This window comes from Trichechus manatus, unplaced genomic scaffold (genome assembly GCF_000243295.1).
Source record: "Trichechus manatus latirostris isolate Lorelei unplaced genomic scaffold, TriManLat1.0 scaffold00060, whole genome shotgun sequence".
NCBI lineage: Eukaryota > Metazoa > Chordata > Mammalia > Sirenia > Trichechidae > Trichechus > Trichechus manatus.
In genome coordinates, this window is record NW_004443996.1 from 5,604,593 (window position 1) to 5,619,120 (window position 14,528).

General features: G+C 33.7%; 1 protein-coding gene across 1 annotated transcript in view; it reads left to right on the forward strand.

Moving 5' to 3' along the window:
* The window catches only part of RPS6KA6 (ribosomal protein S6 kinase A6), a 237,072-nt gene that overhangs the window by 208,418 nt on the left and 14,126 nt on the right, over window positions 1-14,528 (forward strand). The window contains exons 19-20 of the mRNA XM_004378878.2: window positions 5,342-5,418; window positions 7,253-7,370. Coding sequence (XP_004378935.1) covers window positions 5,342-5,418; window positions 7,253-7,370 — 195 coding nt within the window. The remainder of the gene's footprint in view (window positions 1-5,341; window positions 5,419-7,252; window positions 7,371-14,528) is intronic.

The window sequence follows — 14,528 nt, forward strand, 5'->3', positions numbered from 1 at the left end:
CCCTGAATTTGGACTTTTAGCCTACTTTACTGTAAGGAAATAAATTTCTCTTTGTTAAAGCCATCCACTTGTGGTATTTCTGTTGTAGCAGCATTAGATGACTAAGACGGGCTATAATGTAGACTTCAGGAGTGGCTTCATTTCTGAGTTAGCAGGGTGTCCAGGGCCATAATCTCAGGAGTTCCTCCAGTCTCTGTCAGACCAGTAAGTCTGGTCTTGTGTGTGTGTGTGTGTGTGTGTGTTTGTGTATGTGTGTGTGAATTTGAATTTTGTTTTACATTTTTCTCCTGCTCTGTCCAGGACCCTCTATTGTGATTCCTGTCACAGCAGCCAGTAGTGGTAGTCAGGCACCCTCTAGTACTTCAAGGCTTAGGCTGGTGGAGGCTGTGGTTCATGTGGTCCAGTAGTACTTCGGACTAATATTTTCCTGTGTCTTTGGTTTTCTGCATTCTCCTTTGCTCCAAGTGGGATGGGACCAACAGATGTATCTTAGATGGCCACTCATAAGCTTTTAAGACCCCAGAAGCTACTCAACAAAGTAGGATGTAGAATATCTTCTTTATGAACTGTGTTATGCCAGTTAACCTAAATGTCCCCAAGACTGTGGTCCCCAGCCCCAGTAAATCAAGTCCCTCAAGGTATATAGATGTGTCTAGGAAGCTTCTGTGACTTTGCTTTGGTCAGGTTGTGCTGACTTCCCGTGTATCGTGTGTTGTCTTTCCCTTCACGAAAGTAAATGCTTGTCTACTATCTATTTAGTGATTTGCCCTCCCCATTTCTCCCCTCCCTCATAACTGTCAAAGATTTTTTTCTTTTCTGTGTGTAAACCTTTTCTAGGGTTTTTAAAAGAGTGGTCTCATACAATATTTGTCCTTTTGTGATTGACTTAATTCACTCAGCATAATGCCCTCCATATTCATCCATGTTGTGAGATGTTTTGAGGGTTCATCATTGTCCTTTATCATTGCATAGTATTCCATTGTGTGTATGTACCATAATTTGTTTATCCATTCATCTGTTGATGGGCACTTGGGTTGCTTCCACCTTTTTGCTATTCTGAATAATGCTACAGTGACCATGGCTGTGCATATATCTATTCATGTGATGGCTCTTATTCCTCTAGGATATGTTCCTAGGAGTGGGATTGCTGGATCATATGATATTTCTTTCTTTTGCTTTTTAAGGAGGAGCTGTATCGTTTTCTATAGTGGTTGTACCATTTTACATTCCCCCTAGCAGTGCATAAGACTTCCAATCTCCCTGTAACCTCTACAACATTTGTTATTTTCTGTTTTTTTGATTAGTGACAGTAACATCGGGGTGAGATGGTATCTCATTGTAGTTTTGATTTGCGTTTTTCTAATGGCTAATGACCACAAGCAATTCCTCAATTATATAACTGAATGTCCTCCAGTTAGTCAACTGAATGTCTTCTTTGGTGAAGTGTCTGTTCATATCCTTTGCCCGTTTTTTAATTGGATTATTTGTCTTTTTGTTATTGAGGTAATGAATTTTATAGATTTTAGAGATTAGTCCCTTGTCAAATATGTCATAGCCAGAAATATTTTCTCGGTCCGTAGGTTCTCCTTTTACTCTTTTGGTGAAGTCTTTTGATGAGCATAAGTGTTTAATTTTTAGGAGCTCCAAATTATTTAGTATACCTTTTATTAGTGTTTGTGCATTGCTAATTATGGTTTTTATTCTATTTGCTCCATGAGGTTTATCATTTTAGGTTTTATATTTAGGTCTTTGATCCATTTTGAGTTAGTTTTTATGTATGCTGTGAGGCATGAGTCCTGTATCAATTTTTTACAGATGGACATCCAGTTTTCCCAGCACCATTTGTTAAAAAGACTGTCTTTTCCCCATTTAATGGACTTTGGTCCTTTGTCAAAGATCAGCTGACCATAGGTGGATGGATTTACATCTGGGAACTCGATTCTGTTCCATTGGTCTACATGTCTGTCTTTGTACCAGTACCAGGCTGTTTTCACTACTGTGGCTGTGTAGTAGGTTCTGAGATCAGATAGTGTGAGGCCTCCTACTTTGTTCCTTTTCAATAATGCTTTGCTTATCTGGGGCCTCTTTCCTTTCCATGTAGTTGGTGATTAGTTTTTCCATCTCATTAAAGAATGCTGCTGGTATTTGGATTGTGATTGCATTATATCTATAGATCGTTTTGTGTAGGATTGATGTTTTCACAATGTTGAGTCTTCCTATCCATGAGCGTGGTATCTCTTTCCATCTATGCAGGTCTCTTTTGGTTCCTTGCAATAGTGTTTCGTAGTTGGCCTTGTGTAGGTCGTTTATATCCCTGGTTAGATTTATTCCTAAATATTTTGTCTTTTTAGGGGCTATTATAACTGGTTTTGTTTTCCTGATTTCCTTTTCAAAATTCTCTTTGTTGGTGTCTAGGAATCCAACTGATTTTTGTATGTTGATCTTATATCCTGCTACTCTACCGAAACTTTTTATTAGTTCCTCTAGCTACCTCTTAAAATTTAGTGAGTTGATAATGCTTTTCTACTATGATTATGCCCCAAAAGTTAATATTTCCCCTAAAATTTTATTCTTTCATAAAGATGATTCCATTATATTATTAAACTGATATTTAATGCCTACTGAGGCCTAAAAATATTCCTGAATGAAAAGAGTTTTAAAAAATTAAAATTGAGGAATGCTATGTCTGCAGCTCTTTATAAAGTAATTATGAAATTTCCCTGCTTTGCTCTGGTTCTGGGCTACTGTGTGTTCTACCCCAGATGTGAATTAATTTGAACTGTAGAGCAAAGGGAGTGGGGAATCTTTCTATATGTTACTTTTGATTATTTGGGAAACCAAATAAGAGAGAAGGTTATGGCACTAATCACTTTAATTCCGGTTTCTATCTTTGTATTTAACTTGATACAGGTAAGGTGTCAAACACACCCTCTGTACTGTACTCTTTCATTCAACCTACAACCCTACCTTTTTCTTTTTGGTTTTGTTTTATTACTGCATGTTTTTCTGATTATAGGGCAGTGGTAACCAGCTTTACAACAAAAGTGGACTGCCTCTTCTTTTCCCATACGAAATGGGTTTAAGTACGTGATAAATCTAAAGCAAGTTTTTCATGGTTGACCTTTATTAAACATAGTGACACCTGCTCAACTCTGCCTTTCTCATTAACTAAATGAGGAAAGTTATGGGAGTATAAAATACCCATAGCTGACTTGCTGATTAACCCTCAGCTGTCTAACTAGTTCCTAAGATGTGACCCTTAACCTTGACTGTGTATTGGAATGTTGTTCTAAGGGAACCAGGGAAAACATGGCAATCACGAGGACTGTAACATATGATGAGAAAAGGAAAGAGATAGGGTAAAAAAAAAAACAGAAGAGGTTTATATTTTACTAGAGTTTGCCAACTTAGGTTGACTGCAATGTGAATGGTTTAGCTGTACCTCATTATCAGAGCCTTTGTAGTCCCTGTTAGTATTATTATGTAAGCCAGTTAATATGCATTTTGTGAATGCCCCTTCAGCTTCTCAATTTTGTACATACGTATGTCCTTTTATAAAAAAAACTTATTGTGAAATTTATATAACAAACCATTGGCCATTTCAGTTATTTTTCATGTACATTAATTATGTTTACCATGTCATACAGCCATCACCACTATCCGTTTCCAAATGTTTTTCATCACCCTTAAGAGAAACTCAGTACTGCTTAAGTAATACCTCCCCATTTCCCCCCGCCACCTACACCTGGTAACCACTAATAAGCTTTGGTCTCCATGTATTTGCCTATTCTAGATATTTCATGTAAAGGAGACTATACAATATTTGTTCTTTTGTGTCTGATTTATTTCACTCAGCATAATGTTTACCAGGTTCATCCATGTTGTAGCCTGTATCAGAACTTTATTTCTCTTTATGGCTGAATAATAGTCTATTGTATAGATACACCACATTTTATTTATCCATTCATCTCTTGATAGACACTTGGATTGTTTCCACCTTTTGGTTATTGAGAATAATGCTGCAATGAACATGGGTGTACAAGTATCTGTTTGTGTTCCTGCTTTCATTTCTTTTGGGTATACACCTAGGAGTAGAATTTCTGGGTCATATTGTAATTCTGTGTTTACCTTTATGAGGAACCACCTCACTTTTCCACATATGGTGTGCCATTTTACTTACATTCCCACCAACAGTGGGTGGGGGTTATGTATGTTCTTTTTAAATACAGTTTGACTGGAAAAAATTGTTATCTTGAATTATAAGTTAGCTGCATACTCATTATTCATGTCTGGCAACTGTCAAAGCCAAACATTAATATTTTTATCTTTCATAAATGAAAATCCCATGTTGTTGGTTATGCAGTCCCCAGTGTTAATGCGTTAATAATGCTTCTATATTTTTCCTATGCCTATGCCTGGAGGCTTTAGTAGTGGGCTTGTTTTTCTCAATGGAAAAAAAAAGTCTCATTTCATCTCTATTTCTCTACAAAGTTTGTTAACTTTATAGAGAAAACTCACATGAATACGTAAGAAAGATATTATTTGATTTTTATTAACACTGGCCAAAAGAGCAAGAAAACAGCTACCCAAAGTATTGTATGAAAAATTAATGAAGCCTTCCAAAATTTATCAAATGTGTATTTATGGTCCAGAAATATACTGCCCTTTTGAAGACATAAATCTTGTATGTAAAATAAAAATTCTTTCTGCCAGTATAAGATTGTTTATTACCTTACCATCTCTTGTATTGTAAGGAGGTTCTAGAGTAAGAATGTCTGCTCCACTACTTATTAGTTTGTGATGTTGGGCAAGTTACTGAACATTTGCCTCAAATTCCTCATCTTCAAAATGAGAATAATAATAGTATCTACTTCATAGAGTCAGTGTCAACATTGTCAAGTATATTCAGTGCTTGCTAATAGCAGGAGACTTTGCTTTAACATTAAATGAATGTATTTTTTAAAAGATTAAAAGGATCTAAGATTGTATATCATGAACATTTGGATGAGAAAATTATTTATACTGAGTCATTTAACTTTCTGTACATATTAGTGTTAAGTTTTGATGTCTGGATATCTGGTTTTCCTAAGAGGAGGACTGAAGACTCATTGAGGTCATGGATCACGTCTTACAAGGTCGTTTTTTGCATGACCCATATTACTTAATCATCTGTTAATATACATTTATTCAATGCTTGCTAACAGCAGGAGACTTTGCCTTTAATATTAAGTGAGTGTATTTTCTAAAAGATTAAAAGGGTCTAAGATCTTATATCATGAACATTTGGATGAGAAAATTGTTTATACTGAATCATACCAGATAATGAGTATTTCTTTCTCAGGTTCTTATGCAACAGGGATATGATGCTGCTTGTGATATTTGGAGTTTGGGAGTCCTTTTTTACACGATGCTGGCTGGGTAAGAAACTTAGATACTCAAAAGTGTTCACATTGTTATTTGAATTTCACCTGTATATCTTCATCTTGAAAGAGGACAGATGAGAATAACCTTAGGGAAAATGCTATTAACATTTGAAAATATTATTTTTTACTTATAAATTAAAAAAAACAAAGTAAGGTTTATTATGAGGCACCATTGACTTAGATGTATTACTTAAAACCCAGTTTTCAGCTGGAACTAAAACTTTTAAAAATAAAGTATACATTTTTATTTTTATTTTTTCAATTGAGTACATTACTTTTTGAAAATGTTTACTTGATAATAAATTAATTATATGCCTCAAAAAGAAGTTGCCCCTGAACTTGTTGATGTTGAGTTAATTAAAAAAATAGAACAGTACTTTAATGTTTTCTTTCCTGTTAACAGAGATTTATAAGATTGTACTTTATAACAAATCTAAATGGTAACAGAATACTAAACGAAAACATACAGAATGCCTTCCCTTCAAAGGATAAAGATGTAATAAAAAATTCAATAATAATTGGATGGTGTTAATGTTGGTAATTTACAAATAATACAAATGCAGTTTTTATTCTTAATGATGAGTAGCACTTTTATTTAGTAGTGAAGCCTTATGGCTGTAGAATTTATTCTAAGAGAGCTGTAGTAGACAAAACAGTTACATTTAACAAAGTCTACTGTGTAGAAGAGAATTAGAAGAATTATTATGTAATTATAATGTTCTTAGATACAATGTTCTAAAGAGTGCATTCAGTATAATTAAAATATGCTTGACATACCAGCAGCTTTATAAATATGTTATAAGATGGTGACTCTAAATTATTGGCTTGGTGGTAATGTATGTCAGTGTATTCTGTATACTTTTAGATATATTGTAAACTTACATAAAATAGTTATAGACCACAACAAGTGCTAAAGTTAAGGTAGCTAAAGGTATCAAATGAAATCAGCATTATTGGTTTCAAAACACTAGATACCATTTTCAGCTTACTGCTTTCATATATTTACTTTAGGACTAAACAAAACATAAATCTCTGTGTGTGTGTGTGTGTGTGTGTGTGTTTAGTATCATTAGAACTTAATTGCTACGTGAAGGAATTAGGACATTGACATATTAAGACATCTCATACTTTTAGCTGTAAATCTATCTTCCCGTTCTCAAATTTGAACAGCAATTTCAGTTCCATCTGTTAAATGGTACCAAAACTATCACCTTTTGTCATTCTATATTTCCTTTTTTAAGTGCTTTGTCTTTATATAATGTATTTGTCTTCCCTGTCCATGAATATTGATCTACATAATAATTTTAATGCCTGTATAATTTTTTTTATTGTATTCTAACAATTTATGTAACCAAAACATTTTTCATAAAGTATCGTTAGCCTGTTTCCACTGATAATATTGATAGAATGCTAATGAGTAAATTTGAATGAATATGATAAATACATTATATAAAATTAACATTTTCTTTGTAGTAAATATATATGATTTTCTAACTCACACTTGGGAGAATACAAAATCTGCATGTTTTATTCTGTCCTGGTTTTGCTTTACTTTAAAAGCCACCTTTATTTTATTTTACATTGATTACCTCATCAAAGTCAAAAGAAAAAGCTATAGGTGTAGACAAGATGTCAGTTTATTAAATAATTAGGATTAAATTCATTGTTTGAAATGTAAAATTTGATATGAACAGTGAAGGAAGATATTACATGATATTCTTAATTTGCTGCAGTAATATTTGCATGTAGTCCTATATTCATCACTTTCAGTTAGATTTAATATGTGTATTATCCCCTCATATCCATTAAAATTTATTTATTTTTAATAGCTATACTCCATTTGCTAATGGCCCCAATGATACTCCTGAAGAGATACTGCTGCGTATAGGTAATGGAAAGTTCTCTTTGAATGGTGGAAATTGGGACAATATTTCTGATGGAGCAAAGGTATACATTATAAATATGTTTTATTTTGTTGCATTCATTTAAATTGTTAGTATCTTTATTTTCCCTAGTCTCTATTTGCAGAGTATCCAGTGGTGTCATATGTTAGTATTTGTTTTTAATTAAATCAGCTCACTTCCATGTGTGGATCAAATAAGGCAAAAGGTACATTTTTTTTTTCCATGCTTCTGAGCAACCTTCCTTCTCTTATCAAGTCTTATGTGTTCAGGGACTATAAACTAGTCTCAAAAATGTAATTGTACTGGGAAAATGCAGTTTTAAAGCCAACTAAAGTTTATTTCTGAATTTTCAATATTATGATTTCTTCTTTAGCACAGAAATTGACTATTGTGTGGTCAGTTTTTGTAATGTTAACTTATTCTTAGAGACTGCAGTAGTACCCCCTTATCCATAGGGGATACGTTCCAAGACCTCCCATGGATGCCTGAAACTGTGGATAGTACCAAACTCTATATATACTATGACTGTCCTATACATACATACCTGTGATAAAGTTTAATTTATAAATTAGGCACAGTAAGAGATTAACAACAATAATTAATAATAAAATAGAACAGTTGTAACAGTATACTGTAATAAAAGTTATGTGAATGACAGAGTAGGATGGTGTGTGATTTCATCATGCTACATACTCATTTAACATTTTTGAACTGCAGTTGACCACGGGTAACTGAAACTGAGGAAACTGAAACTTTGGATTGGGGACAGGCTACTGTATATGGGCTATTTATCAGTGGCAACTAGATATTTTTTATTGACGGTTTAGAGCTGTTCAACAGAAATACAATGCAAGCCATGTATGCAATTTTTTAAATTCCTAGTAGCCACATTAAAAAACTAAAAAGAAACATGTGAAATTAATTTTAATAATATATTTTATTTAACCCAGTATATCCAAAATATTATCATTTCAACATCTGATCAACGTAAAAGAATAATCAGATATTTTACATTACTTTTGTACTAAGTCTTCCAAATCTGGTGTGAATTTTACACATACAGCCTATCTCAATTTGGACTACCCACATTTTAAGTGCTCAATAGACACATGTGGCTAGTGGCTGCCATATTGGATAGCGCAGGTTCAGAGTAACTGGACTGACTTAATTTAGGAAAAAAGTAGTTGATCAAAGCTTGAATACTAATATCTTACATTTACAATTTTTAAATTTGAAGTTTTAAAACAAAAACCTAAAGGTTGGCAGCATGTGATTATAGGGACCTGAAACTAGGCTACAATTTGAAGTAGATAAATTTTAAGACAAAAAATTGCTTATAGTTAATATTTGCTAATTGTTAAACTTAAATGTCTCAGAACAGTAGCTAATCTGTAGGGTATGTTGAGAAGTAAGTGTAATATCCTGATCGTTGTAGAACAAATAAATAAGTAGTTTGGTTGTCATTACCTTTAAAGCATTAGAAAAACAGAGAAGGGCTAGTGTTTGGATCTTAGCCATAATACAAGCATGCTATGTGGGAACACCTGATTAGAAGCCAGGAAACTGGATCTAGTCTTTGATCTTCTAACTTTGTACTTTGATCTTCTACTAACAAGCTGTGTGATTTTGAGCAAAGAATTTAATAATCTCTCTGAGCCTCAGTTACCTCATCTGTAAAATGTGACTTCTGACTCCAAAATTCTGTTTCTATGTAATTTAGCTTATTTATCATTTGTCAGAGCTGCCCCTTGTGAAGTGGTTGAAGCTACTAGTATTTTTCATTATTTAACGTATTTTCTAGTCAGTCAGTTTGTGCTTCAGAAAAAGTATTTCTCTAAGGATCAATTCCAGCATTTAAAGCCATGCATATGATGCTTCTACATTTCTTTAAAAAAAAAAACTGACAACAGTGAATGTAATGCTGATATATAGATTTATATGTGAATTGTGCTTAGATTTTCTGTTTTCAATGTTCATATGGTTTATGTTTGGGTCTGTCTAAAAGTAGTACACATTAAAACTTGTTTTTATTCTCACCTCTCTTCTAGTCTGGTAATCTAGACAAATTCACATAGGAAAAGATATTGGGATATATTGTTGAGATCTGACAATTTATTTCATTTAATCCCTTTTTCTGGATTAAGTGACTTTAGTTCTGTCTTCTAAACTTTTCTGACAGAAGGTGACAGATTACTGAGCAAAGGAATTTGTGTGAACCTTTTAAGAAAACTATCTCTTCTATATTTCAGCAGTTTGATTTTTTGTCTATTTGTTTTAAATTAATCATGAAGGTAAATTAGTGCTCAGTTGCCCCAACCAAAAACCAAGCCAGTTGCCGTAGAGTAGATTCTGGTCGCCATGAGTTCAGTTGCCCATAACCCCTTAAACTGGTGCCCTTTAGTTGTGAGAACTGTGGTATTTCCTGTCACTTCATAATAAGGGTTTTACTTAATTTTAGTACCTAACAAGCTACTTTTCCCTTTTGAATGCTTTTTTCACTATTAGTGAGTACCATATAGAAGATTCTGTTTGCTTCATTTCCATGCAGTGCTCATAGACTTTGTTCATTCAGTTAAGTGGGGCTGGGGGTGATAGTGAAAGTACCTTGGCTTTGTGTGTTTTATTGCTGCAATAGTTCTAGCTAACCCCTTCCCTCTAAACCCTGGTCTTTGAGAACGTTGGCATTGCTGCTTCTCTTTTGTGAAATTGGGGAGACGGAGAGAAATCTGGTAAACAAAGAAAAAGGAGAAGAAGCAAGAGTGTAGGTAGAAAATTTCATGGTGTCACTTCATATTAAAAATAAGCACAGCACAGCCAGATGATGCCCGGCTACCACCACTGACTGCTCTGACAGAGATCACAACAGAGGGTCCTAGACAGAGCTGGAGAAAAATGTAGAACACAATTTTAACTCACAAAAAAAGACCAGACTTCCTGGCCTGACAGAGACTGGAGAAACCCCGAAAGTATGGCCACTGGACAGCCTTTCAGCTCAGTAATGAAGTCACTCCTGAGGTTCACCTTTCAGCCAAAGATTAGACAGGCCCATAAAACAAAACGAGGCGAATGGGGCACACCAGCCCAGGAAGGGACAGGAAAGCTGATAATAGGGAACCCAAGGTCAAGAAGGAAGAGTGTTGATGTGTCATGGAGTTGGTAACCAATGTCACAAAACAATATGTGTACTAATTGTTTAATGGGAAGCTAGTTTATTCTATAAATAAAGTATAATAATAAAAAATAGTAATAAAAATAAGCACGGTAACACCTGATTAATTAGAAGGTCATCTAGATTTTAGAATATTCAAAAATATATATATTTATACCCTTGGCCAAAAAATTATTGCCCTGTAAAAGTTCATATGGAGGAATTATTTATGGCCTCTTTTTTTATTACTCCCTTAAAAGGAGCAACTTCTGCTTCCCCTCTACTGTGCTCCCATTGCTACTTTGTATGTACACATGGTTATTTATCCCACTCAAGGAACTTTAAATGTCATATTTATTTTTGTATTTTCTGTTACACCTAGCATAACAAATACTTAGAATTGAATACCTTTTCTTAAACTATTTAATCTTTTCTTCAGATATAGCTTGCATTATTAATTTACACAGTAAGCCTTTATCATATGTTATATAAAGATGTTGTCCTATTGTGAATGATTATAAATTTGAAATCAGTGGTGAGGCTTTATTTAAATATTTCTTTTCTATTTTTCCTTGAAATTGTTTTTAATAGAAATGCTTTTGTTTATATGTTTACAATCATAGATTTCTAAGGGTAGAAGAGACCTGGTCCATCACCCTCTCATTTTGCAGATAAATGAATCAAAGTTTTTAGAATTTAACTTGCCCATGGTCACACATTAATGAATGGCAGAGCTGGAACTGATTTTCAGTCCAGTACTCATAGCAAGCTCTAACCACATGTTAGGGAAGACTTTCTGGAGTAAGAAAGGCTTTATTAGCTTGATATATGTGGAGTAGAGGAGAAAGAGGTCTGTCCCATTGCCATCAAGTTGATTCTGACTCATAGCGACCTTATAGGACAGTAGAACTGCCCCATAGGATTTCCCAGGAGCAGCTGGTGGATTCGAACTGCCGACTTTTTGGTTAGCAGCTGGGCTCTTAACCACTGTGCCAAATAGAAGGCTCGAAGGAAAGATGTTAGTATTGACCCACTTCATTTCTATAATATGAAAATTAAATGTGTTGTTGTGTGCCATCGAGTCGAGACAATTCCAATTCATAGCGACCCTGCATGACAGAGTAGAACTGCCCCATAAGGTTTCCCAGGCTATAGTCTTTAGGAGCGCAGATCACCAAGTCTTTTCTCCTGTGGAGTCACTGGGTGGGTTCAAACTGCTGACCTTTTGATTAGTAGCTGAGCATTTTAACCACTATGCCACTGGGGCTCCTTGAAATTAAATACACTGAAGCTTGTTCCCCTGTGTACTGTCTCTACTGCAGAGCAGTTTTACAGCTAAAATGTGATGCTAAAATCTTTCTAGAACTTCTGGTATCATATGTTTCAAACGCCTTGTACCAAATTATACTAGAGTAAGACTACAAAGTGTAAACAAAGCTATGAAGATAAATTAGAAAATACAATAATTATAATTCTACTATTTGTTTTATTGTGAGGTATAATTATTTGTTGCAGTCAAGGTAGAAAGTGTTGCTTAAATGTGTATGAGCCTCAGTTATCCTGTAGAAGTATAAATTGTAATGCATTTGACCAAATTAAAATGCTTATCATATAATGAATAATGAGTAATAACTGTGATGGAAAAAATATTTTATCTTAGTTACATGATTAAAATTGAAGATAGAGGTGATGAATTATTATCATTAGTTTCCAGACTTTAATAAGTGTGAGAAGAAAAAACAAATTACATTCTCATGTATTCGTGTATTTTCAAAGTATTTGTATTTTTACTTATTTTAATTAAAATAGATATAATAAATAAGAAAGCTTTGAGGTCCAGGTTAAATTAAGTTACTCAGTCTGGCTAGTAATGGTTTTCTTCCAATTAGGCACTCTAACTACAAACACTCAACTGATTATATGAGTGAGTGATCATTCTTGCATAGCTCAGTATCTTTTTATTTTAAAAACTGGCCAATACTACCATGTCCAATTTGAAAAAAATAGAAAATTATTCATATGGAAGTGACAGATTTTCGTGAACCGTGGGTGAGCACATTTTCCTCTATGTTAGCTATCGAGAAAATTCAATGAATATTACTTAAGATAATGATACTTTTGTTGTTTCATTTCTCATCCACCCTCTGCTTGTCATTCTGCCAAGAAGATCCTGCTATATATTGCTGAGGGTTGAAAAAGATAAATTATGTCCAATTAAAACTACTTCAAATTATTTAAAAGAAAGTAACAAAATGCTGGTATTTCTGCTATGAAGCCATTTGATATCATAAACTAATAAACATTTTATTCATCTCTTTCCTAGGAAACAATGATTATAAAGTTTTTTAAGAATTTAGGGTATGGCCCTATTTACTAGATTATCATTTTGCATTACACATCAGGAAAATCCACTTTGATTTTGAAAATCTGTCTGCAAGAATAAATTGACCATTTTATATGTTAAAACACCTGTGGAACATTTATCAAAGTGCATATAACTTAGCTGAATTTTACCCCAAGAGTATTTATATCATTTTTGCTTTAACTAGGTTGACCATACATCACAGTTTTCATGGGACAGTCATGGTTTTTGCCTTTCACTGTTAATTGTTCTGGTTTGGATCCTAAATTATATGGCTACCCTAGCTTTAATTGTCCTTAATTTTATTTAAATTTGTTCAGTGAATATATAATACAACTCAATGTTGTTACACTTTATTGTAAAAAACATTTAATTATGCCTCATTATAATTTTTTTTCTGGAACAGGGATTTTGATATGTTCCATGAATGCTGGCTTAATGCTATAAATATTTATTGAGTACTTACTGTGTGCATATAATAGGTATTAATTTTAAAAGAAAACAGTAATGATTATATAAATTTAAAGCATCAGTAATCAGTTTATTGAGAAAGAATGTGAAGTAGTATATTTTAGTAATTAAGAGTAAGATCCTGAGATTGCCTGAATGCATATCCTGGCTTTGCTACTTTCTAGCTATGTGACCTTGGGAATGTTGCTTAACTTCTTTCTGCCTCAGTTCCCACATCTGTAAAGTGAAGATGGTTAATATAGTACCTCCTTCAGGGTTGTTATTGGTGTTAAATAGGTTAATATTAGTAGTAACTGCTCAATAATTGTTAGATGTTATTATGAAGAGTGTATAAAGCACTCTGACAATCAAATGTCTATTTTTTAATTTACCATTAGCAATAAAGGCCCTCATGAGTAGAATTTAAGGCATAGCAGTATATTTCAAAATTTGCAGATACTAGTTTCCTAAAGTTCTTCGTCATTCTTTTATTTTCATCACTACCTGTACCTTTCAGAAATCCCCCAGAATCCTCAGGCCAGTACAAAATGTCAGATAAGGTTTAATGATTAGCAAAGTAGTGTTTCGTTTTGTTTTTTTCCTCTCATATTAATGTTTAGCCTGTAGAGTTAATTTATTTGTTAAAACATACTTTGGTGAGCAGGAGTAGAGGAACCTATTCTTTTGGACTAGACCGTTGATTTTTTTAAAGCCTCTTTATTGAGGTGTAATTGATACACAATAAAATGTACATATTTAAAGTATATAATTTAATGTTATGCCATATATGCACACGACAATCAAATTAATGAACTTATCAATCACCCCCAAAAGTTTCTTCGTGCTCCTATGTAATCCTTCCCTCTTGCTCCACATCCCCAACTCTCAATCCCCACCCCCCCTCATTACCAGGAAACCAGTGGCCTGCTGTGTTACGTTATGGTTTATTTTTTCTAGAAATTTTTATAAATGGAACCGTACAGTATGTACTTTTTTTGTCTTGCATCTTTCACTCAGCATAATTATTTTGAGATTCAGCTGTGTTGTTGGACTGTATCAGTAGTTTATTCCTTTTCATCACTGAAAAGTTTATTCCATTGTATTGTACCACAGTTTCGTCATCCATCCATCTGCTGATGGACATTCAGGTTTGTTTTCAGTTTTCTCCCAGCAGTGTTTTACAGTTTTCAGTGTACAGGTCTTACAGTCTTTTAAAGGATAGTTTTCCAAAGTGTTTCCTC